The sequence below is a fragment of the Trichechus manatus genome, unplaced genomic scaffold (genome assembly GCF_000243295.1).
Source record: "Trichechus manatus latirostris isolate Lorelei unplaced genomic scaffold, TriManLat1.0 scaffold00281, whole genome shotgun sequence".
Taxonomy (NCBI): Eukaryota; Metazoa; Chordata; class Mammalia; order Sirenia; family Trichechidae; genus Trichechus; species Trichechus manatus.
Window position 1 is genome coordinate 710112 of NW_004444217.1, and position 27129 is coordinate 737240.

Consider the following 27129-nt stretch of genomic DNA (forward strand, 5'->3'; position numbering starts at 1 on the left):
GATTTTGTTAAGGCTTGCTTTATTGCCTAATATGTGGTCTATTCTGGAGAATGTTCCATGTGCGTTGGAAAAGAAAGTATACTTGGCTGCTGTTGGGTGCAGAGTTGGGTATATGTCTATGAGATCAAGTTGGCTGATTGTAGCATTTAGCTCTTTCATGTCCTTGTTGAGCTTCTTTCCGAATGTTCTGTCCTTCACTGAAAGTGGCGTGTTGAAGTCTCCTACTACTATTGTGGAGCTGTCTCTCTCTCTTTTCAGTGCTGTTAGAGTTTGTTTCATGTATTTTGGAGCCCTGTCATTCGGTGTGTAAATATTTATTATAGTTATGTCATCCTGGTGTATTGTCCCTTTAATCATTATTTAGTGCCCTTCCTTATCCTTTGTGGTGGATTTTACTTTACAGTCTATTTTGTCAGAGATTAATATTGCCACTACTGCTCTTTTTTGAGCATTGTTTGCTTGGTATATTTTTTTCCATCCTTTGAATTTTAGCCTGTTTGTGTCTTTAAGGTGCATCTCTTGTAGGCAGCATATAGACGGATCATGCTTTTTTATCCAATCTGCCACTCTCTGTCTATTTATTGGTGCATTTAATCAGTTTACATTCAGAGTACTTATTGATAGTTATGAGTTTAGTGCTGTCATTCTGATGTCTTTTTTTTGTGTGTTGTTCACAGTTTTTTTGTTCTGCTTGATTTTCTGTGCTGAGTCGTTTTTCTTTATGTATTTTTTTTCATCTTTTTCATTGTTGTAGACTGTGTTTGCTGAGTCTTTATATTTTTCTACTTTTTTATCTTGATTTGTAAGATTGTTAGATTCCTTTGTGGTTACCTTAATATTTACCCCTATTTTTAGAAGTTTATACCAGTCTTTTCTTTCTTTATATCACCTTCTCTTCCCCTCCATGTGAAAAATCTATGTCTGCATTTTTTAAGTCCTTTTTCTTTTAATGTTGTCCTTTTTTACATATTGATATCTGTTTCCCTATTTTCAATGTTTTAGCTTTGATGTATTTTTGACTTCCCTATCTGAGTCAATATCTGGTTGCTCTGTCCTGTGTTCTAGTGTTTGATTATTATCTGATGTTATTGATTATCTAACTGAAGGAATCCCTTTAGTATTTCGTGTAATTTTGGTTTGGCTTTTGCAAATTCCCTAAACTTCTGTTTATCTGGAAATGCCCTATTTTTGCCATCATATTTGAGAGACAGTTTTGCTGGATATATAATTCTTGACTTGTAGTTGTTTTCCTTCAAGGCTTTATATATCTCACCCCGTTGCTTTCTTGCCTGCATGGTTTCTGCTGAGTAGTCCGAGCTTATTCTGATTTACTGTCATTTGTAGATGACTTCTCTTTTATCCCTAGCCCCTCCTAAAATTCTCTCTTTATCTTTGGTTTTGGTTAAGTTTGATTATAATATGTCTTGGTGACTTTCTTTTGGGAGCTACCTCATGTGGGGTTTGATGAGCATCTTGGATAGGTATCTTCTCATCTTTCATGATATCAGGGAATTTTTCTGTCAACAAATCCACCAATTTTCTCTGTATTTTCTGTTATCCCCCCTCTTCTGGTACTCTGATCAACTGTAGGTTATTTCTCTTGATAGAGACCCACATAACTCTTAGAGTCTTCTCATTCTTTTATCTGATTTTTCCTCAAATAAGTTGGCATCAAGTGCTTTATCGTCAATGTCACTAATTCTAACTTTTACTGCCTCAATTCTGCTCCTGTGACTTTCTATTGAGTTGTCTAATTCTGAAATTTTATTGTTAATCTTCTGGATTTCTGATTGCTGTCTCTATTGATTCTTGCAGCCTATTAAATTTGTCATTATGCTCTTGAATAAGTTTTCTACGTTTTGCTACTACTTTCTCTGTATGTTCTTTGGAAGTTCCTGCATTTTGAAGAATTTCCTTTCTCATTTCTATAAGAGTTCTGTATATTAATCTTTTGTATTCTGCCTCTGGTAATTCCAAGAAATTCTCTTCCTCCAGAGAATTTCTCTATTCTTTAGTTTGGGAGCTTGCTGAAGCCATCATTAACTGCCTCTTTATGTGATTTGATATTGACTGTTGTCTCCAAGCCATCAATAAGGTATTATAATTTTATTTTATATTTGTTTAGTGAGTGCTAGCTTCTTGTTTTGTTTTGTTTCGATATGCCCAGGTAGGCTACTCACGTGTGCTAGTTTGCTTACTGGCGCCTTTGAAGCTTTAATGTCCATTAGTTATTTAGTTCTGTAACTAAGTATGTGCACACAGGAGTCCATTAAATTTTCCTATATGGGTTCAGCTCAGGTGTCCAGGCAGTCGGTCACCAAGTGTGTGGTGCAGGCTCTCACCTACAGTCTTAGAGAGGCATGGGTGATTGGTATAGGCACAAGTTTCTGGCTGCAGTAGGGGATGACGTGCTAGGCCATGCAGGGGGCTGATGGCTGCTCCTGATAGTCTTAAAGGAAAGTGTGTCCATATTCCCTAGGGCGAGTAGGTAGGTGAGTTTTTGCAGCCGGAGTATGAGCACCCTACTCTGTTGGCTGTAAATACTTGAGGGCACCACTTATTCTTGGACCCTGTAGCAGGTGACTAGGTGGCATAGGTGGAGCCACGAGTCCACAGGCCCCTGGTGGAGATAAGTAAAGGTGCCTGCTCAAAGGGCAGGGCTGTGTCGAGGGTCACAAATCTGCCGCTTCACAGCTGAAACAGTTGAAGTTAGACTTCAGATGTTTACCCGGTTGTACTGTGGTAGTGAGGGTTTACGCTGTTGAGATGGGTCCCCACAAGTCTATACAGGGGTGTAAGGCACTCAAAGTCTGCGGACCCCTTATGCCTGTGCCTAGGAAAGGAGCTGCCGGCTCTCTCTCGATGTGGAAACTGCCTCCCGAGCGCACACGCAGAGCTGTTTGCCTGCTTCGCTGTGTACTTCGGAGCCAGTCGGGGCTGAAGAGCTGTGGTTCCAGCTGAGCAAGTCCAGTCTGACACTTCTCAATTCTTCAGAACTGTCTCCCTCTCCCCGCACCACTCTGCCCGATTCCTCAACTTTGGCTTGTCCAGGACTGCTAGATACCTCGTATACAATCAAATCACTTGTTTTTCCAGGTCTTTGTTGTAAGACGGATATAGGAAACCATCTGACTACTCCGCCATCTTGGCCCCACATTCCCAGTTCTCTTTAAAGGCTAAGTTTTGAAGTTTAATTCCATTACTCTGTGAAGATATACTCTGTAAATCACTAATTACTTTGATTTCTACAGTACATTGCTATATCTTATTAATTGGTCCAGTAAACTTAATTTGTGGTGAAACGTTATAATTTAAATCACCTAAGAAAATAAGACTGACATGTTAATGTTTCCCTCCTAAGATAAATACATAAATCATTTGGCCTTTTATTCTACTTACATATTTAAGGCCTTAAGAACTGAGAATTTATGTGATATTAGATTCAGAAATTACAAGGTTTTATAAGAATATATTTTCATTTATGATATAAATGTGATATATTACTTATTTTTGTTACTTATTGGTATTGTCTCTTGACAGTGTAATACAAGTATTTTATGATTGCTAGGTTTATTTTCATGGAAATCATGTCTGTTTAAATATGACCACGTTTTCTCTTCCCCCTATTTTGTCATTTGTCACATGACAGTGCCCCCTCCATGTCTTTCATTTGCCAGCTTGAGTTAGAGGAGTTTTGCAACTTCAGCATTGCCAGAAATCTTTTTCCCCATTTACTCATCCTTCCTCCCATGCTGATATATTTCTTTCACTTAGTAATACTAGCTGAAATTCTAAAATCACAACACGTGGTCTGTATGCACTATGCTTCTATTTTTTGCTGATTGCCTTCAGATGAGTAACTCTGTCAAAGATTTAGTGACTCAGAACATGATCAAGATCAAATGATCCATAATGATGAAGCCTATTACAGTGCCAATGAAGAAATTATGACCCAGGGAGGTTACTGACTTGCCAAGACTGATTAATGCCTAGGTCATTGTAATAATATCTCTGCCTATAACAATCAGTACCAAGCTGGTTCATATGAGCAGGAGGTCAAATATACACCCCTGCTCTCCAACGTCTCCACCATTTTTGATACCCAGCTGTTCCCTGCATGACACTCTTCCTCTATTGAGTTTGATAATTCATTAGAGTGGTCACAAAGAACTCACGGAAACAACATGGCAGCAATAACAACTTTAATAACAGAGAAGGATAAAAATGAAAGGTATAAATAGAAAGAAAGATATGCGAAGTGTTCAAGAAGGGTCCCAGCACAGGCCCTCAGTGTCTAAAAGAACTTTTTACATCTCGAAGGGGAGCCACTTACGCTTTCCAAAAACCAGTGTTTATTCTCACCCATCAGGAAACTTTCAGACAGGAACCTCAATGATTGTCACTTGGTAGGCTCGGCTGTGGGTTGCTTTTCTCAGCTCTGAGTTTGGTTTTTACACTTTGCTGCCATCGTCAGGATCTGCTTTTTTGTCTCTACTTCTGGTTCCATTGCAACAGCTGCCTTCTTGGTCTTTGTAGTTGTCTGGGAGGGTTGGAGCTCAGGACCCCATGTCCAAAGAGCACCATGTCCAAACCCCATCTGAGGCTTTGTGGTCTAGGCTTTTTGTAGGCTAGTCCCTGTACTCCTTCTTAATTACAAAGCAGGCTCTTTAACCAATCTGGGTAAAGTCAGAATGTGGTGGTGGGGAGAGGGCAGCCCATGCCAGTAAAGGTCAACTAAAAGATGAGTTGTCAACCGACCAATCACATGCAAGTTGCTTTTGCGGATAGTAAACTGACCAATCATTGGCAAGATTGTGGCCCAACCAATCATTTTGGGAGAATTACAGACCCAGAGTGGAAGGACAGTCATACTTGAAACTTAAATCAAATAGGAAAAGGATTTTTCTGCTGATACTTGTGGTAAAAACTTTTATCTTCTTTCCAAAATCAATGTTAAACCTAAAACATAGAAGTTTTTTTCCCCCAAATTGTATTATTAAAATGTACAACAAGATTTACTAAGTTGAAAACCAATAGAAGAATATAATTAGTAAACAGATGTGCCAGTACTTAACATCATAGTTATTACAAGAAATAAGCAAGTGTTGAGTTTTCCCATGAGAATGATCCTGCAGACTCGTGCTAAAAACTAGAGAGAAAGGTAAATCAGGAACACAGTGGGATAGTCCAGATAATATGACTTCATTGCCTCAGACTGATTCATGTAAAGAAACACTAGCCATAGTACAAATTCTTCGTTATTTTAATTTTCAGACTCTTAGAAACATGATCACAGTTCCAGTAGTATAAAACTCACCTAAAATAAATGTGCTTGAAGGGTGAAGTTTTTAAAAAGAAGACTGACAGAAAGATTAACTTTTTGTATCATGCATTATCATCTAATGGCTTAATTTCACTGGTCTTAAAAATAAGATGGTTTACTCTTTAAGAGAAGGGATGTGGCCACAAATATGGTATCATCATAAAGTAAATAGAATTTTAAGTCATATTTTCAAAATTGAAATATATTGTCCGGAAAATTAGTTCTCTTAAAGGTATACATTTGTTTCAGCAGTCACTGTTGGAACAGTGATTTTAAAATAAATTCAGAGAATTTTCCGGCCACTTTCTGTTTTGTATCTCATTAATGGATGCAAATATTATTACCCTGTTTGGTCATTATTCACCATAAATTAACTGCAGGCGTTGTTGGTTACATCAAAAAATTAGGCTTGCTTTCAAAGAGTATAGATATATTTTGAATCCAGGATATTCATAATAATCTGCATAGTAATCCCTTTCTAGGACTCGTTTCTTACCTGGCATTACTCCTGCCACAATTGCCAGTAACCGTGCTGATCGTTTTGAGTCAATTTTGTATTTCCCTAAGTGTGTTACTTTGCCCATCTTGAGCTGTACACTGGCTGCCATGATTTCATCTCTCACTTAGAAACATACTGCCCTCACAGATAGCACCTTCAAGATACAACTAAAAATACAGAATGAGAAAGGTCATCTCAGCTTACATGTCATAACATACATCTTAGTTTCCTTGTGAAGCCCTATTGGTGCAGTGGTTAAGAGCTCAGGCTGCTAACCAAAAGGTCAGCAGTTCGAATCCACCAGCCACTCCTTGGAAACCCTGTGGGGGATGTTCTCCTCTGTCAGGTAGGGTCACTCTGGCTCGGAGTCGACTTAACAACAACAGGTTTGGTTTGAGGTTTTAGTTTCCTTGTTATGCCGTAACAGAAATATCACAAGTGGGTTGCTGTAAAGAACGGAAGTTTATTTTCTCATGGTTCTTGAGGCTGAAAGTCCATATCAGAGTCCTGGCTGCGTGTTTCTTCTGTGAGCCTTATTCCTAGTTTCTGACGTTTGCTGGCAATCTTTGACATACCTTGTTGTTCCCAAGGAATTATTCTGCTCTTTTTATAACTCAGTAGTGATTAGAGTTAAGACCCACCTTACTCTGAAGTGACCTCATTAACATAACAGAAGAAAGCTCCTATTTTAAAAATGTTCATATTTACAAGTACCAAAAAAACACAAACAAAAAACACAAAGTCGTTGCCATCAAGTGGTAACCCCACGTGTTGCAAAGCAGAACTGTACTCCATAGGATTTTCAAGGCAGCGACCTTTTGGAAGGAGATTTCCAGACCTTTTTTCCAAGGCATCTGTGGGTGGGTTTGAACCACCAACTTTTCAGTCAGTAGTAGAGTGCTTAAGTGTTTGTACTACCCAGTGACTCACATTTACGCATACAGGGGTTAGCGTTTCAACATATATTTTGAGGAGAAGCAGTTCGTACCATAACAACATATCACCCACAAACAAGATGGGAATATTTCGGTACAAAAAATTGAAGGTGGTATTCCTGGTGCCAAACCAAACAAATTCTGAATCACAGGATAACGTTTGATAAAAAGAACTCTGGGAATGCAAAAATCCTGTCGATGATAAACAAAGATACCACTGAGAGTTGAGCTGGTAGAGCATTCCACAATGCAAGTGACACCACATACATCATCTTCAGCGTGTACAGCTTGGACAACTGCAGAAGCTATGTGGTGTGAAGCTTGTCCAAAACCTCCATGGAAGCTCTCAGAGTTTCTCAGAACCTCCAAATTCCTTGCTAATGATGCAGTTTATTAGCTACCAAGTGTCTGCTCTGGTATATTATTAGTTTTGTTTACACATGTACAAGTCCTATTTCCTCAATTATACATATTTTATTTTTTGAAACAAGGAATGTATCCTGTTTGTGTGTCTGTTTGCTTATCAGTACATTGTTGACTGATTTATGTACTTGTAAAATTACTTTATTCTCTTAATAAGATTCTTAGAAACACATTTCATCTGCACACTATTTCCAAAATGAATACATGCTGGAAAAACAACTACATTTTATAGTGCCCTTTATGCACTTAAAAGTGATTAATCCTTCTACAGAAAATGAAATAAATAACTGATTTTTATATGTTTGAATTATATGAAACAATCTGGCAGGATTTAATTACAAACATATTAGAAACCTTGTAAATTAGAATTTTAGATTTCAAGTTAAGGCCTAAATTTTCTACACAACTATGTTGAATATAAAGTGTGGTCTATAAAGACTGCATTGTTATGGAAAAAGATGTTGTTAGGTACTTTCATTTAGATTTATTAGGATAGTTAAAAGTTTGTGATTCCCTGTCCTTCACGTGTTATGGTATGAATGTGGTTGTTCTTAGATGCAGTCGAGTCAGTTCTGACTCAGAGACCCTATGAACAACAGAACTAAACATTGTCCGGTCATGTCCCATCCTCACAGTCATTGCTGTGTTTGAGCCCATTGTTGCAGACACTGTGGCAATCCATCTTGTTGAGGGTCTTCCTCTTTTTCACTGACCCTCCACCCTTCTGCTTTACCCAGCATGATGTCCATCTCCAGGGACTGGTTCCTCCTGATAACGTGTCTGAAGTACGTGAGCTGAATCCTCACCATCCTCGCTTCTAAGGAACACCGACTTGATGACACCTTTACAACAATAACATACAGATTGAATAAGTATGGTGAAAGTATACAACCCTAATGAACACCTTTCACAATTTTAAACCACGCGGTATCCCCTTGTTCTGTTCGAATGACTGCCTCTTTGTCTATGTACAGATTTCCAATGAGCACAATTAAGTGTTCTGGAATTCCCATTCTTTGCAATGTTATTCATAATTTGTTATGATCCGCACAGTCCAATGCCTTTGCGTAGTCAATAAAACACAAATAAACATCTTTTTGGTTTTCTCTGCTTTCGGCCAAGATCCATCTGACATCAGCAGTGGTACCCCACATTCTACATCTTCTTCTGAATCCAGCTTGCATTTCTGTCGGTTCCCTGTCGATGTATTATTTTCAGCCAAGTTTTACTTGTATATAATATTAATGATATTGTTAGATAATTTCCACATTCTTTTGAATCACCTTTCTTTGGAATGGTCACAAATATGGAGTCTTCCAGTCAGCTGGCCAGATAGCTATCTTCCAGATTTCTTGGTGTGGACCCGTGAGCGCTTCCAGAATTGCATTCATGTGTTGCAACATCTCAGTTGGTATTCCGTCAATTCCCGGAGTCTTGTTTTTCTCCAACATCTTCAATGCAACTTGGAATACTTCCTTCAGTACCATAGGTTCTTGATTGCATATGACCTCCTGAAATGGTTGAACATCTGCCAGTTCTTTGGCACAGTAACTCTGTTTATTCCTTCCATCTTCCTTTGATGCTTCCTGTGTCGTTCAATATTTTGCCCATAGAATCCTTCAGAGTTGCAACTCGAGGCTTGTTTTCTGTCTTCAGTTCTTTCAGCTTGAGAAATGCAGAGCGTGTTCTTCCCTTTTGGTCTTCTAACTCCAGCTCTTTGCAGATTTCGTTTTGATACTTTGTCTTCTCCAGCTGCCCTTTGAAATCTCCTGTTCAGCTCTTTTACTTCATCATTTCTTCCTTTTGCTTTAGTTACTCTACATTTAAGACCAGGTTTCACAGTCTCTTCTGGGAACCATTTTGGTGTTTTCTTTCTTTCTTGTCTTTTTAATGAGCTTTTGCTTTCTTCATGTATGATGTCCTTGCTGTCATCCCACAACTCATTTTGTCTTTGGTCATTGGTGTTCAATGTGTCAAATCTGTTCTTTAGATGGTTTCTAAATTCAGGTGGAATATACTCAATGTCATACTTTGGCTCTAGTGCACTTATTTCAATTTCCTTCAACTTCAGCTTGAACTTGGTTACGTGCAATTGATTGTCTCTTTGGCACTTGGCCCCTGGCCTTGTTCTGACTGATGATATTGAGCGTCTCCGTCATCTCTTTCCACAGAGGTAGTCAAACTGATTCCTGTGCAGTCCATCTGGTGAGGTCCACATATATAGCTACCATTTATGTTGTTGAAGAAAGGTATTTGCAATGAAGAAGTCGCTGGTCTTGCAAAGTTCTGTCATTCAATCTTCTGTGTCATTTCTGTCATCAAGGCCATATTTTCCAACTACTGATCCTTCTTTGTTTCCAGTTTTCATGTTTCAATCACCAGTAATTATCAGTGCATCTTGATTGCATATTTGATCGATTTCAGACTGCAGAAGTTGGTAAAAATCTTCAGTTTCTTCATATTTGGCATTAATGGTTGGTGTGTAAATTCGAATAATAGTTGTGTTAACTGGCGTTCCTTGTAGGTGTATGCATATTATCCTATCACTGATAGATCTTGAGATAATCTTTTTGACGATTAATGTGACACCATTTGTCTTCCATTTGTCATTCCCAGCAAAGTAGACCATATCATTATCTGATTCATGGCCAGTACCGGTCCATTTCAGCTGACTAATGCCTTGGGTTTTGATATTTATGTATTCAGTTTCATTTTTGACTACTTCCAATTTTCCTAGATTCATACTTCGTACATTCCACGTTCAGATTATTAATGGATGTTTGCAGTTCTTTCTTCTCATTTTGAGTCATGCCACATCAGCAAATGAAGGTCTCAGAAGCTTTACCCCATCCATATAATTAAGGTAAACTCTACCTTGAGGAGACAGCTCTTTCTCTGTCTTAGTTTAAGGGCCTTTCAACCTGAGGGGCTCATCTTCTGGCACTGTATCAGACAGTGTTCCACTGCTATTCATTAAGTTTTCCCTGCCCAATCTTTTTTGATAGTAAACCGCCAGGTCCTTTTTCTTAGTCTGTCTTAGTCTGGAAGCGCCACTGAAACCTGTCCACCATGGATGACCCTGCTGGTATTTGAAATACCAGCGGTATAGCTTCCAGCATCACAGCAACACACAATCCACCACAGTAGGACAATCTGACAGACTTGTGGTGGATGGTGTGAATAATATTGATGAAAACATCTAATTTATTGTCATCTTATGTTCTTTTCATTTTTGAGGAGTCGTAAGTAAATATTCTATTTTTTTTAGAGAAATGGGGTAGTTTGCAATGAATTCCTTATCAAAATGGTGATGGAGATATATGCAATATTATAACGTTTACAATGATGATGATTATATTTCAGTAAGAAAACTGACTAGGATCAAATTATAACTTAAAAAACCTTTTTTATTGATGTACTTTAAGAATATGAAAGTGTTTAGTGTTCGACAAGATTAGCTTTGAAGGGAATTATTTTTTACTTCAGTATGCATTTTGCAAGCACATTTTAATTTCACTGTTTAGAAGTTCATTTCAACTTCAAGAATTTCTTATCAATCTTCAAATTTTAAAAAAGTTCCCCTTTTTGATGTATTTACTCTCCATTAATTGTGATAGACTTTCTAACCAGTCATAAAATGTATGCTTAGAAAAGCATTACTATGAAATTTTTTAAACTTATATAAGATCAGCAATGAGGAAGAGATAAAGACATAAAGTAGACATAGAGTTGAATATATATACAATCTCCTATTTTTTGTTCTAATAAAATAAATTTTATGGATTAGAAGGCAGAACTTGATAATAATTTTCTTAATGTTTCGGAAGAGCAGATAATTTTGAATAATTTTATCCCTTGCCTTGATTACACAAGTTGGAGGAACAGCGCCAGTAGAATATTTTCATTTTTTAAGTAAGTTGTTGTTTCTCTCTGCTGCATTTCTGTAATTTAGATGCTTTGCAGTGGTTTAGAGTAATGTTCCAGATTTTTCAGTCATTGTTTGAATTTCCATTAGAATCTTGTGCTAACTATTTAATCAGTATTCCCAGCATGATTATTTTCCTGTTGTGTCTGTTATGAGACAAATTCTGTAGCCAGGCAGCGTTTTAAAGTGGTCTTTTGGCAGCAATTACAAAATTGAAATGAAGAAAACATGTTTGGAACTTTGATTTGTTTCATGAAATTGTATTTTTTAAGAGAGAGAGAGGAGAGAAAAAATGATAAATCCCCTTCTTAATTCACATTTAATCAAAATTTGGAATACATTGTCTGAAATTATTTTCCTTCTGACAAAGATTTCCTTAGCATGCTTCTTATTAATCTTTTGAGACCACTTTTTCTGTTGGTTTGACTTGTTTATTGGAAAAAGAAGATGTTTCTGCTAAAACATTTTTCTCATTCTGACATATATATCACGTTACTCTCTCTATAAAACAATTATAATGAAAAGGGAATGAGTGTTGATTTATTGGAGGACTTCTAAATACTAAGTGTTTTGTACAGAAAACCTGTTCTTTTGCTTCTGATTTTAATCCCTTACCCCTCTCGATGTAAATTGCTCACACTAATAGGCAGGGAAATAAAGTGCTTTAATCAAAGTGGGACAACAAATAATTCAGCTGAGGTTGAGTGTAGGTAGCAGAACAGAATGGGTTTTCCCAAATTATTATAGATCAAAGCCTAATAGATCCATGCTGAATCATTTCTACACAATAAAAGGGAAGCTTTCTATCACTAAGCTATGAATTTGGCTCTCTAAATACTGGTAGATGCTGGGAAATTGTACTTCTTTATTGCTGTTTTCTCTAAAAGTAAGCTGTTTTGTTTTGAGATATATCGAGTGTACCTAGTGAATGAGGTTCACCTCTCTTCTGAGGTTGTTCCAAATGGAATACTACAAGTCTTAGCCAGTTGCCAGATACGTAAGTCCTTTATTGCCAGGCAACTGTTGCTTCTGTTGCTTGGCTACCAAAAACACATTTTCCAATCAATCATATATATATATATTCAAATCCACATAATGCAATGTATCTATAGTCTGTACATGACTAGCAGAATACTTTGAAGGAGTATACTCTTGTTTTATTGTAAAAAAAAACCTTGAGATACAAGCCAAAGATTTATAATGGAGAATACTGTATGGATTAATACACTGAAAATGAAAATATAGTTTACTGATTTGAATTTATCTTTATGAGTTGGAATACAGGTAGAAAAAATTGCATTATGTTGATAAATAAAAGTATTTGTAATAAATGCACTAAATATAGTTATTTTTTTTAATAGTATGAAAGAAATAGGAGTAGGCCGTAAGCAATGGAGGAGTCCCATGTCATCCACCTGCAAGCAGTGCCCAGTGGTCTACACCAGCCTGGTTTGTGGTTCAGACGGCCATACCTACTCTTCTCAGGTAAGCACACCTACAGACATTTCATGGGAAATGAGCAACGTGCTTATATTAGTAAGTCATTAACACTATTAATTCTCCACTGTGATCATCCAAATAAATTATTCAACTTTTTTCATTATGATGAAGAATTCCATTGCTTTGAAATATGATCAAATGCATATTAGTTTTTCCTATATCGTAATGCGTAAAAGTTGAAATATTAAAGCTCTGAAAACTCTGAACTCTCAAATATTAAAACTGTTTCCTTTGTCAGTAATATGCAAGAGGTCAGAAATGTTGGCATGCTGTGTGGTGCCATTAATTGTTCTTTATTATGACAGGAGCAGTTACAATTTGTCAGTATCTTTATGTTATTATCTCCTTTGTTATCTCTATGCTATCTTATTTACATCTCCAAAAATCCTTTTAAGAGATGAGAAAACTGAGGATCAGAGAGGTTTAGTAAATTGACCAGTTTCACAAATCTATTTGACATTGAAGTCAGGATTTGAACTCATCTCTGATTCAGCATCTTTGCTCTCTCCTCTGCACTATAACCAAACAAAACCACACCCAATGCTGTTGAGCGGATCCTGACTCATAGCGACCCTATAGGACAGAGTAGAACCGCCCCATAGGGTTTCCAAGGAAGAGCTGGTAGATTCGAACTGCTGACCTTTTGGTTAGCAGTCCAATGCTTAACCACTGTGCCACCACTCCCCTCTACGCTATGCCGCCTCCTTATTGTTCAGATATTTAGGAATTTTTAAGAACTTTGAGAATATTTGAGATTACTTAATGAATTCACGGCATACCAGTCACTTTTTTTGCCTGTGGACCTCAGAGGTAAGGCATTATTCCAGTTTTAATGCATTCCACGTCTCCGTGGGTCCCTTTTGGAATGCGTGAAGCTCTGCAGAAGAGTTGGAGCGCCATTGTCGTGTATGTGGAGCTTTCTATTAGGTGATGCTTCCTGCATGTGTTAGTTTTGTAAACTTTTGCCTTTTTTTTCCTCTATATCAGTGAGATAAGGCTTGCGAGCATAATCATGGCTTTCCTGTGTGATAGTTAGGGAGTCCTGATGGTTTGTTTTGGTTTTTCTGTGTCATATTTGGAAAGCCAGAGGTTCCGCGCGTAACCTAATGGACAGGCACCGCAAGAAATTACTTACCTAGCTCTCATTGGTGGAGTGTCAAACCCCAGATCGGTGGCGCCACAGTGCCACCCACCTTATTGGTGGCTTATATTACCAGATCACACTTCTCAAAATCCATATTACCAACCAGGAATTTAAACACACTCCATTAGTAAGCATGCATTTCAACACTGAGAACACATGCCATCAAAACAAAAAGTAAGGAGAAAAAATGTAGTTTAAGGGTTAAAGAAGACTTTGATAATATTCTTTGATTGTGTAACAGAATGAAATATCGACTCAGGATCTCCTACTTAAAACCTTCAGGGTCAATTCTATTGACAAAGTTAGTTTTATGTTTTATTTTGCTTAGTTTTTTTTGGTATGTCTTAAAAGGTGATGTAGTACGTATTACTTAGCGTCCCTAAGGATCTGATGCAGTGCCCTACAACCTAACATAGGAATATTTCCTTAGGGAACTCTATGAATATTCAGTTAATTAGGCTGAGGAGACCTGATGGCACAGGCTACATGAAGTCTGTAAATAGCCTCACTTCATTTCATATCCCTTACTGAAAATGAATCCAAAATTTTCTTTTCAATTTTCTGAACTTTTTGGTTTTATAAATTTAGAAATTACTGTTTATGTACAAGTAAATAGTTCCTTACAACTTCCAGGTGAATTTAATAATTACTGTTCCGGATGAGATCACAGCCATGATAAGACAGATTAATTCTCTCCGCAAACATCTGTAAACTATTTACTGGTGAAAGTATGGTATAGCCTGGTGAAGCTCACGTGAGTCTGTTTGGTAAAGTTTTTAGACATAGAGGTGTTGATAGGAGAGGGGAGAGTATATCAGGGAGGAACCCTCTCAACATGATCTTGGTCTTGGTGAATTTACCGTGGCCAGGATCTCAGCTTTGCAACCTTAGAAAATTCATACTGTCAGCACAAGGGAGAATGAGTCACTCTTGTGTTTAAAAAGCCCCTATGATATTCATCGTAAACTATGATACTGGTTTATTAAATTACAGTAAGGCATACGGATTGGGATGTAGCTCTGATAGGCGGAGTTACATGGGAAGTAAATTTTAGTCCTAATTTTACCTGGTGAACATTTAGTGTTGAACAAGCTGAGTTAGCGGCAAGACTGGAATTTTTACTGGCATCCAGCAAAGATAGAGTATGTATTTCTCTCCTAAATACTGGTAGATGTTGGGCAGTTGTAGCTCTTTATTGCTGTTTCCTCTAAATGTAAGCTGCTCTTATTTTGAGGCAATATTGTACACCTAGTACAATATTGACATACCTGTACTGAGGAGCTGGCAGGTGCGTTTGTTTCTGTGGCGCGATTGCTCTTGGAGAATATGCTAAAGACACTCCTTTCCTGACTGGGTTTCCCTTTAGGCTGCTCGTAGCAGACCATCCCTCCTTTCCCAGCTGAGTTTCCCAGGAAACCAAGTTACAATCACAAGTGTTTTCTACCTGCTTGAGACCTTATGGGAGGCCTTGTTGGATGATTTTGAAGTTACTAAACACTTGAAGAAAGGAGCATTGGTGGCTCGGTGGCTAAGCGCTCAGCTGTTGACTGAAGGGTGGGCAGTTGGAACCCACCAGGGGCTCCGTGGGAGAAAAGACCTGGCCATCTGCTCCTGTAAAGATTACAGCCTATGAAACCCTACTGGGGCAGTTCTACTCTGTCATATAGGGTCACTGTGAATTGGAGTCAACTCCACAGCACACAGCAGCAACAACAAACACTTAAGAAACATGTTTGTCACACTTGCACCAAAACTAAAGAAACCTGTCATATGTAGATGAATTTAAGTATGCTGTTCATTTGATATGATTTTCCCCATTGTCCTCTGTATGCACTGGGCACTTTATGAAGCCACAACTTACAAATCATGCAGTAAAACCCATCTGTTCATACGTAATCCATAATTGTATTCTTATTTTGATTTTGATTTGTAAAGTATTGCTTTTGATAAAGGCTTTGTTTTCAGAAAAGACAGAAAAAAAGAATATGGTTCAGACGAATATGAGTCCTTAGTAACTTCCAATCACCACCTTTATTTTTATTAATTTTCACTTAACTTGGTGATTTTTCTATTTGGGCCGCCGATCCTCACCTTAAAGGCGTGAATTAACATCAGCGAGGGTGAAGTGTGTAAAATAATGGAAACTAAGTCGAGTTCTTAGTCCAGGAAAAACATGTTAAACTCTTTTTCTTAATATTTTTTAAAAGTGTGTTAGGTTTGAAATTTATATTAAGGTTCTCACTTCTTTTTTTTTGTTCTTTCCGTGTAAGAGAAAGTATTATCCGCGGCTCTTTAGGTATTGGATCAAGAACAAAAACAACAGAGCTGGTGCCCTTCTGGAAAAGATCGTATTATTTCCCTGACATCTACTTATGGATGAAAATATAAGACCGGTGGATGGGTGTCAGGATCATTCTTACTGCTCTCGGGTCACTGAACTTTGCTAATAGACTAAGAAAACTGCAACAGTACAGATTTGAATAGGTTTTGGGGGCTTGTAGGCTTTTGAGCTCATAGTAATGGTCCTTTTTGTGGGCTTCCAAGCTGGGTATGATCCATGAAGGTCTTGGGTGAAGTTTTTAATCTCTGAGTTGAGTAGTTCTGATACGTTAAGTGTTGGCCAGAAGCCAGGCACCAGCAGTCCAGGATCTGAGGCCCTACGGCCAGGAGAGAAGCCCACTTCTGCCCTCGAGGCCTCCTTATTCATCTTTCTGTATTAACATAAATTTCTTTATTACTCTGGATAATATTCCTACAGGTTCTGTTTGACACCCACAGTTTTTGCTCATTATCTTTGGCTCAGTTTATAAAGATGAGCTTCTCGATTATATTCCATGGAACACCTAGACAGGAGGTGAGGTCAGTCCACAGTATTGTAGGTACAGGAGTTGGGGGATGAGGTGGGACAGGGGAGTTTATCAGAAAGTATCCAACGGGAAATTTTTGTCAAATGACACAACTTAGATATAATTTTAGAAAATAGGCTTCATTATGCAACGTGACCAATTTTGTGTAATTATTAAAGTTCAAGCTCTGAAACTCTGAAACTTGTCAGCTTTGTCAAGAATTCCTCAACAGAGTATTTAAAAAATGCATACACATTATGACAAAGGAATAGATAAAGAACCGTGGAAGAATAGATTTACTGGAAAAAATACTGGAAAATTTCTGATTTTCATAAGAAGAATATATTTGAAATGTTACTTTTTTTTTCTCTAAGAAACACTATTGACTTTCTTGGGAAGCCTATTTCATCCTTCTTTATAAAAGAACTGATGTTTTCTGAATTCTTTCAAATTCAGCAATGCCAGAAAAATCAAGATACAAGTCTGTTCAAGGTTATTTGAGAGGTAATTTTTCCTGAAATTGAAACAAAAGATGAAGGTCTTTGTTTCTTTACTTCAAGCAAAGTCTATTTCGATTATATTGCTCAGCTTCAGTAGGAACTAGGAATTGTTTTGCAATACAGCATCTGTATTAGACCATGGACGTATTTGTCACTGACTTGGGTAAATTGTATATTACATTTGCTGAGCACAAGTCAATAAATAATATCAATGTTTTAGAACTAAGCAAGGCATCCATAATGTACATTCCCTGGGGACAACACACTGGATTATTCTGAACACTTTTCTATCACGTTTAGTCACGCCATGCTTGGCAGTTGAACTAAATAATGGAGAATTCCCTAGGAATGAACATTGCTTAGAAGAAATTGTGTGTGTGTGTGTGTGTGTGTGTGTGTGTGTTGAGGGAAGGGAAATGGACCTAGAACTCATTTTATACTGGAGTTCCCAGCTCTGGCTGCAGAGATGGTGTTTGAATTGGTTTGTGGTGGAGCCCAGTGAATCTGAATCTTGAAGCCCCTCAGGTGATTTTGTATGTGGAGCCCAGACTGAGAACCACTGTCGCATCCCTTCACATTATTGCCTTTGAATTCGTAAATTTAAGATTTTTTAGAAAACAGAACACTGACAGTATTATTAAAGGAGAAGCATTCACTCATTTTTTGTTGTTGGAATATGGGAGAATTCCATTTTAAGTTTCAGTATTCTATTATGTCAAAATTTTCTGTCATTTCTGTTTTCCAGGTTTGAGGTATTTTCCCGTATAGTGACATAATTCTAGCGACTATGTATGTACATTCCGAAGGATAGACAATTTCTGACACTTAACTATTAGAAGTTTGATGTGTTGTATGTGTTAATATTTAGTAGTTTAATTGTCCTGTCTTCTTTCTTCTGAATACTTTGTCTGAGTTAAGTTTATGTCAGAAGATCAGCTTTCAGAGATAGATGTTCACTGTTTGTATTGGAATTGTTTTCAACTTAGGCTGGGTTTTACTTTCGCCTAGGTGGAGCAACTTGGTTAACATTACAAGTCTATCATTAAGACAGCTTACTGGATAAAACTCTTATTTAAGCCCTGAACAATAAAGGAAATAATATGAATAAACCGTTATCATAAAACCTCAGATTTAAAAGGAACTTGATAGGATGTCTAGTACAAACTTCTATGCAGTGTTTAAGTCCCTAAAATATAATGTTCCATGAGTTAAATCTCTATATTTGAGGGAGTTCTAATTGTCAGAAATGTGTTCCTTCCTTAGGTTGATTTAGCTTCCGACAATCTCTATCCTTATGCCCTGGAGGCATATGTTGAAGTGTAAAATGCATATTCTTTCGTCGTCATTTATGGAAAAAATGTGAATCTTCTAAATTTTCCACTTAAAATGGAACAAGAAGCTAGAAACACTTACAAAGCCATCTCCATCTTTTTTGAGTTACCTTACACATATTTATTTAGACAAGGGCTTTTGTGTGTAGCTAACCATCGTTGCTTCTGAGCATTCAACATTGTTTTCATAGAAAGCAAGCACTCCATTTTGCACTTATATTTATTCATATTAAGTAATATTTAATTACGCTTTGTAATTACGCTATTAATTCACTTGAACAGGTTATAAGAACCCAAAACGTGGAGTAGTTGTGCAGAACTGAGCCAACAGAGATAAAGAGTTTCCAATTGCATACTAGCTTTGCACGTCCAGCATTCTGTGGGTGTCACGTATTTCTCTAGATGTTGATGGAGAGACAGCTTCTTGTGTGATTTTTTTGTCAACAAAAAATCATTCAGTGAGAAGAAGTACAACTATTAACATGCTTCTTCTTTGTTAACTATTTCATATTTGGGTTAAGTATCATTATAGGGTAAAGGTGAAATATGAACCTTTTATCAGTTGAATTTGAAGAATTAGAAATAGTAAATGGATTTTCATAAAGCCTTAAATCTTTCCTGAGAAAAATATAGGCTGTATTAGTTTCCTCGGGCCGCCATAGCAAGTTGTCATAGACTGGGTGGCTAGAAACAATAAACATTTATTTTCTCACAGTTCTAGACACTGTAAGTTCAAAGTCAGGTGTCAGCCTGGTTAATTCCTTCTGGGGTCTCTGGAGGAAAATTTGTTCAGTCTCTCTCTCTTCGCTTCTGGTGATTGTCGGCAACCCTCAGAGCTCCTTGGACGCATCACTCCAGTCTTTGCATTAGTCTTTTGGTCACGTTCTCACCTGGGTATCGGTGTCTGTATTTCCTTGTCTTATAAGGGCAGCGGTCCATGGTTCGGATACCCCTTCATCCAGTATGACTTCATCTTAAATGACTACATCTGCAAAGACCCTATTTTCAAATACGGTCACATTCTCAGGTTCCTGGTGGACATGATTTTTTTGGGGGAGGATAGAGAGAGTGGTGGCACTCTTCAACCCAGTACATAGGCTATGAATAAATTCTAATTATTTTGTTATTCAATCCTGGATTGATTTTCTCCTCTTAATAATATTTTTATATGTATAAAATGTTACATACGGAACAACTTAGAGTTTTATAATATATGATTCCTTTAATTATTAAGTGCATTTAAATGTGGACATAAATGTGAGGGGAATAACAATATACAGCCTTGAATTATTTTTGTCTTTTGAAAAGAAAAAGGATAAACGAGAAAATTAAGTTAAAATGTAAAAAAAAAACTAGACTGTTTCTGTAAAAGGATTGTTGTCGAAAACTAACTGCTTTTACTGTTAAATATTCAAAACATTATTTCACTGTTTCAGTTATAAATAGTTCAGTATTGCACTGCTGTGCCAATGGTCTCTTCTGCCCAGCTTCTAACTTATTTCATTGATGAACTGACTTTTCTGCAACTTGTATTTTATTGAAGAAATTTAAGTTCATTTGCATTTTGATTTTTATTTTCCCGTATAATATGCTTTGGGGCCATAATTATCTTTGGAAGCTGGCTTGTTGAATTATGCGAGCACATTGTATATTAATGCTCTAATCTCTATCCACACTCTTAATACCTGTCCCTCCTTCTCCTCCAGGAATTTGCTTTATGGATTATTTTATGCCTGTCTTTCTCTAACCTTAGCACTGACATGAGCTTACTTTCTCAGCATATTCAAGACTCTTCAGCTATGTATATCTGTAGCTGCCATCCAATGAGTTTAAGACAGATTTTATCAATTTCTAATTTTGAATATTTGTATATTTTAAGGATCCCCTTTGTTCTGAGACTGTGACCTTCTTACATTTGTTTGCATGACTGAGTGTTAAAAATGTTCTTTCATTCACTAAAGTACAGTGATGTTACAAGGTTTTTGTAAATGTGTTAAATATTTTGCTTATTTCTGACATAATTCCTTAAGAAAATAAAAAGTTTGTAATTAACGTCTGTTTCACACATTTTTCTTTGAAATGTTCATGATCTTTAAACTAAAAATATAGAAGAATGTGATCCACTGGTTTCACTTACTCCTTTGCCAGTTACTCTACACCTGAAAAGTGATCTCTCCCACCCGTCACCAAAACTGTTTGAAAGGTTCATCACAATGTGGAAAATACCAAATCTCATGATTATTTCAAAAGTCTTCCTTATTAAATGGAAACAGAGTTCCTTATCACCTTCTGCCTCCCCCCCCCCAACACACACAAACAAGTCCTTGGATGCTCATTATCTTGAACTATGACTACAGTACCTTTGGATAAAGACTTCTGTGAGAACATACGCGTATTGCCCCAGAATATGTTGACTCCAGTCACTCTATTTTTACAATTGCTGTTAGGTACTAATTTCCTCCATTCGTCCGTCAGTTTGTCCTACTGTGGGGGCTTGAGTGTTGTTGTGATGCTGGAAGCTATGTCACTGGTATTTCAAACACCAGCAGGGTCACCCGCGGTGGACAGGTTTCAGTTGAGCTTCCAGATTAAGACAGATTAGGAAGAAGAGCCTGGCAGTCTACTTCTGAAAAAATTAGCCAGTGAAAACCTTACGAATAGCAGCAGAACATTGCCTAATATAGTGCTGGAAGATTAGCCCCTCAGGTTGGAAGGCACTCAGAATACGACCGGGGAAGGCTGCCTCCTCAAAGTAGAGCTGACCTTAATGACATGGGTGGAGTAAGCTTTCGGGACCTACATTTGCTGATGTGGTACAACTCAAAATGAGAAGAAAGAGCTGCCAACATCCATTAATCATCTGAACGTAGAATGTACGAAGTATGAATCTAGGAAAATTGGAAGTAGTCTAAAATGAAATAGAGTGCATCCTAGGCATTAGTGAGGTGAAGTGGACTGCTGTTGGTCGTTTTGAATCAGATAATTATCTAGTCTACTATGTCAGGAACGACAAATTGAAGAGGAATGACATCGCATTCATCGTCAAAAAGAACATTTCAAGATCTGTCCTGAAGTATAATGCTGTCAGTTATAGGATAATATCTGTACGCCTACAAGGAAGACCAGGTAACACGAGTATTATTCAAATTTACACACCACCCACTAATGCCAAAGATGAAGAAATGGAGGATTTTTACCAACTTCTGCAGTCTGATATTGATCAAACATGCAATCAAGATGCATTGATAATTACTGATGATTGTAACGTGAAATATGGAAACAAAGAAGAAGGATCTATAGTTGGAAAATATGACCTTGGTGATAGAACCGATGCTGGAGATCACGTGATAGAATTTTGCAAGACCAATAACTTATTCATTGCAAATACATTTTTTCAAACAACATAAATGGCATTTATACACATGCACCTTGCTGAATGGAATACACAGGAATCAATTTCACTACGTCTGTGGAAAGAGACAATGGAGAAGCTCAGTATCATCAGCCAGAACAAGGCAAGGGGCCGACTGAGGAACAGATCATCAATTTTTCATATGCAACTTTAAGTTGAAGCAAAAGAAAATTAAAATAAGTCTACGAGAGCCAAAGTACAACCTTCAGTATATCCCACCTGAATTTAGAGACCATCTCAAGAATAGATCTGATGCACTGAACACTAATGCTGAAGACCAGATGAGTTGTGGAATGACATCATACATGAAGATAACAAAAGGTCATTAAAAAAACAGGAAAGAAAGAAAAGACCAAAATGGATGTCAGAAGAGACTCTGAAACTTGCTCTTGAGTGTAGAGTAGCTGAAGCAAATAGAAGAAATAATGAAGTAAAAGAGCTGAACAGAAGATTTCAAAGGGCAGCTCAAGAAGACAAAGTAAAGTATTACAGTGAAATGTGCAAAGACCTGGAGATGAAAAACCAACAGGGAAAGGTGAAAGAACTGAAGAAAAAATTCAAGCCTCAAATCGCAGTATTAAAGGATTGTATGGGGAAAATATTGAACAATGAAAGATGCACCAAAAGAAGATGGTAGGAATACACAGAGCCACTGTACCAAAAATGATTGGATGATGTTCAGCCATTTCAAGAGGTACCATATGATCAAGTACCGATGGCATTAAAGGAAGATGTCCCAGCTACACTGAAGGCACTGACACAAAAACAAGGCTCCAGGGATTGATGAAATACCAACTGAGATGTTTCTACAAACAGATGCAAAGCTGGAAGTGCTCGTTCTTCTATGCTAAGAATTTTGGAAGACAGCTACCTGATCGAGTGACTGGAAGAGATCTGTATTTGTGCCCATTCCAAAGAAAAGTGATCCAACAGAGTGTGGAAATTATCTAACAATATCATTAATATCACATGCAAGTAAAACTTGGCTGAAGATAATTTAAAAGTGGTTGTAGCAGTACGTCAGCAGGAAACTGGCAGAAATTCAAGCTGGATTCAGAAGAGGTCTTGGAAAGAGGGATGTCATTGTTGATGTCAGATGGATCTTGGCGGAAAGCAGAGAATACAAGAAAGATGTTTACCTGTGTTTTATTGACTATGCAAAGATATTTGACTATGTGGATTACAACAAATTACAGATAACATTTTGAAGAATGGGAATTCTAGAACACTTAGTTGTGCTCATGTGGAACCTGTACGTAGACAAAGAGGCATTGTTTGAACAGAACAAGGGGATACGGATTGTTTTAAAGTCAGAAAAGATATGTGTCAGGTTGTATTCTTTCACCATACTTATTCAATGTGTATGATGCAAATAATTCGACAAGCTGGACTATATGAAGAAGAACACTGCAACAGATTGGAGAAAGACTCATTAACAACCTGCAATATGCAGATGACACAACCTTGCTTGCTGAAAGTGAAGAAGACTTGAAGCACTTACTGATGAAGATCAAAGATCACAGCCTTCACTATGGATTCCACCTCAACATAAAGAAAACAAAAATCCTCACAGCTGGACCAATAAGCAACATCGTGATAAACGGAGAAAAGATTGAATTTGTCAAGGATTTCATTTTACCAGGATCCACAATCAACACCGTTGGAAGCAACAGTGAAGAAATCAAAACATGCATTGCATTGGGGAAATCTGCTGCAGAAGACCTCTTTAAGATTAAAAAGCAAAGGTGTCACTTTGAGGACTGAGGTGTTCGTGACCCAAGCCATGGTGTTGTCAGTCGCCTCATTTGCTAGTGAAGGCTTGTCAGTGAATAAGGAAGACCAAAGAAGAATTGATGCCTTTGAATTTTGTTGTTGACAAATAATATTGAATACACTAAGGACTGCCAGCAGAACAAACAAATCTTGTCTTGTAAGAAGTACAACCAGAACACCTTTTAGAGGCAAGAATGGCAAGTCTTCTTCTCATGTACTTTGAACATATTTTCAGAAGGGACCAATCCCTGGACGAGGATATCATGCTTGGTAAAGTAGGAAAAAAAAAAAAAAAAGACAAAACCAAACCTTTGCCATTCAGTCCATCCCAACTCATAGCGACCCTATAGGACAGGATAGAACTGCCTCATATGGTTTTCAAGGAGCGGCTGGTGGAATCGAACTGCCAACCTTTTGGTTAGACACTGCGCTCTTAACCACTTGGACAGAGGAGACCTTCAACAAGATGGATTGACATAGTGACTGCAACAATTGGCTCAAACCTAGCAATAATTGTGAGGATGGCATAGGACCCGGCAGTGTTTTGTTCTATTGTACTTAGGGTCGCCATAAGTCAGAACTGACTTGAGGCACCTAACAATGGCAACAGCTAAGTTCCGAGGGATTTTTGTAATGCTCTGATCACTGTTTCTGACAGCTCTGTGCCAGTGGCTCAGCTGTCGATACGAGGCATAGGTCATTCATGGGTCAGAGTCACGTGTGCCTGTGTTTGTCTGCCATTTACAACTTATGTTTTGATTTTGAAATATAGTAATCCGTGATGTTTTTGAAACATTGTTTCATAACCTTATGTATACATGTATATGTATATTTTTACTGATTCAGCATTTATTTAGTTGTTTTTTTTTAATGTGGCAGATACTATAAACACTTTAGATATATTAACACATTATCAAACCAGCTTCCTTGAGTTGATTCCAATTCATGGCGACCCTGTGTGTGTCAGAGTTGAACTGTGCTCCAAAGGGTTCTTAATGGCTGATTTTTTTGAAAGTAGATCACCTGGCATTTCTTACAAGGTGTCTTTGAGTGGACTAGAACAGGCAGACTTTTGGTTAGCAGCCGAGTGCATTATCAATTTGTACCACCAAAAATTTGAATCTTAACAAATATTATCCCCCTTATATAGATGACACACTTCTGCACAGAGAAGTTAAATAATATGTCCATCATCACTCAGCTAAGTAGTGAAGCTAGATTCAAACCCATTCCATGTTCTCTATCACTTTAGTGTTTTCTTTATATGAATTTGAAGCAGAAACACATACCTTTTTGATTGGTAACCCTTTGATGTTTTTTCTCAGCATTACTACAAAGAAGTATTGTATTGTCTGCAATTATTTGAATCACACACACACACAAAAAGATTGCAATACACGGCTTTTAAATTTATAATGTTTTTCTCTGGTTTGCAGTTGATAATTTCAGAGCATCAACATTTAAAAAACTTTGAAGACAGACTTTAGAAATATATATTTTTAGATTCTTTGCACGATGAGAAGTTTGAATCCATCACTTTTTTGTGCTTAGTACTTTTTGTAAAATAAAACAGATACTAAATTTTCTTCTATAAATGTTGTAGTTTCAAGCTTTAGGTTTATGATAAAAATCAGAAACCAAACCTGTTGCCATCAAGTCAATTTCAACTCATGGCGACCCTAAGTGTTACATAGTACAACTGCTCTCTAAGGTTTTTTGCATGTAATCTTGCCAGGCTTTTTTCCTGTGGCACTGCTAGGTAGCTTTCAACCGCCAACCTTCAACTTGGTAGTCAGTCGCAAACCATTTATGCCAAGAGGGGACCTTGCTACCCCTTGATTAATTTTTGTGGATGGTAAGAGGTAGGGGTTGAGGCCGAGTGTTTTCAACACAGATAGTCAGTTCTAGCAGCACCATCTGTAGCACTTTGCCCCTGGATTGTGATAGTACCTTTATCAGAAATGAAATGGTCCTAAAAATATGGGTCCTTTCTATCTCTGTTTCAGTCCATTAAACTTTTTGTCTGTTCTTAGACTAGTACCACACTCGGTTGTTTGCTGTTTTTATTATGGTACGTTTTGAAGTCAGGTATTTTAAGTCCGACTTTATTCTTGTACTTGTTCAGTATTGCTTTGGCTGTTCTATGCCCTTTGCTTTTCCATATACATTTTAGAGTCAGTTTGGCAGTATCTGTTGTTGTTGGGTGCCGTTGAGTAGATTTAGACTCATAGTGAACCTACTGGACAGAGTAGAACTGCCCCATAGGCTTTCTTAGGCTGTGGTCTTTACAGGAGTAGATCGCCAGGTCTTTTCCACCGTGGAGCCGCTAGGGCTTTTGAACTGTTGTAAGTTAGCGCTGGGTGCTTAACCATTGTGCCACCAGAGATCCTTTGTCAATATCTAGAAAAAACGAAAAGCTGAAATTATAATAGGGATGTGTTCAATCTCTGTATAGACTCGGGGAGAATTGATATCCTAACAATATTGAACCCTCAAATTCACAAACTTGGTCTATGTCTCCATTTAGTTAGATCTTCATTAATTAATGTTTTGTAGTTTTTAGTATAGAGATCTGTAGTGTGTTTTGCTAAACTTCTTACTAAATATTTTACTTTTATTAATGGTATTATAAATGGAATTGTTCTATTTGTTAAAATTTTTTGCTGTTAGTATAAGGTTATATATTGACCTTGTACATTGCCAACCTTACTAAATCCACTTAGTATGTTTAGTAACGGTTTGTAGACAACTCAGGATTTTCTACGTATAAGATCACCCTCTGTGAATAGAGGCAGCTTTGTTTATTTATTTTTCTTGTCTGTATACCTCTTATTTCTTTCCCTTACCTTATTGTTCTGCCTAAGCCTTCCAGTAAGATGTTGGATGTACCGCCTTGACTTCATATCAATTTAGGAGGAAAGTATTCAGTATTTCACCATTAGGTATGAAGTTATCTATAAGTTTTGTATGCGAGAAACCATAATCCTTAATAGAGCTTGAGAAATGCTAATCAGGTTTTCTGCACCCATCCTAGAAAACTAGAGCATATAATTTTAATTCTTATATCTGCCCTGGTTGCGTCGTGGTTAAGAGCTTGGCTGCTGACCAAAATGTCGGCAGTTTGAATCCACCAGCTGATCCTTGGAAACCCTATGGGGTGGTTCTCCTCTGTCCTATAGGGTCACTGTGAGTCACAATCAGCTCAACAGCAATGAGTTTTTTTTTTTTAATGTATAAAAAAAAGAATAGCACCAGACGTATGCTTCATATTGATATGAACATATATTCACATTTTCATTCATATATTTCTTATTAACTTTTGTATCTGAGATAGTACAAACTTTGTCTTTTTTGATAAAAGGATTTTGTCTTTTTTATAAAGACAATGCTCTACATTCTACCTTGGTGAGTAGCGTCTGGGGTCTTAAAAGAAGAGAACAGGATACAAGGAAAAGATTAGTCCGAAGGACTAATTGTCCACAGCTACCAAGGCTTCCACCAGACAGTCCAGAACAGCT

At 37.4% G+C, this 27129-nt stretch overlaps 1 protein-coding gene across 7 annotated transcripts in view; it reads left to right on the forward strand.

Moving 5' to 3' along the window:
* Positions 1-27129, forward strand: part of SPOCK3 (SPARC (osteonectin), cwcv and kazal like domains proteoglycan 3) — a 529200-nt gene that overhangs the window by 329151 nt on the left and 172920 nt on the right. For 6 of the 7 annotated variants that reach the window (XM_004390070.1, XM_004390071.1, XM_004390073.1 and 3 more), the window contains one exon: positions 12467-12590. The exons of the other annotated variant lie outside the window; for it this stretch is intronic. In XM_004390070.1, coding sequence (XP_004390127.1) covers positions 12467-12590 — 124 coding nt within the window. The remainder of the gene's footprint in view (positions 1-12466; positions 12591-27129) is intronic. 7 annotated transcript variants of the gene reach the window in all.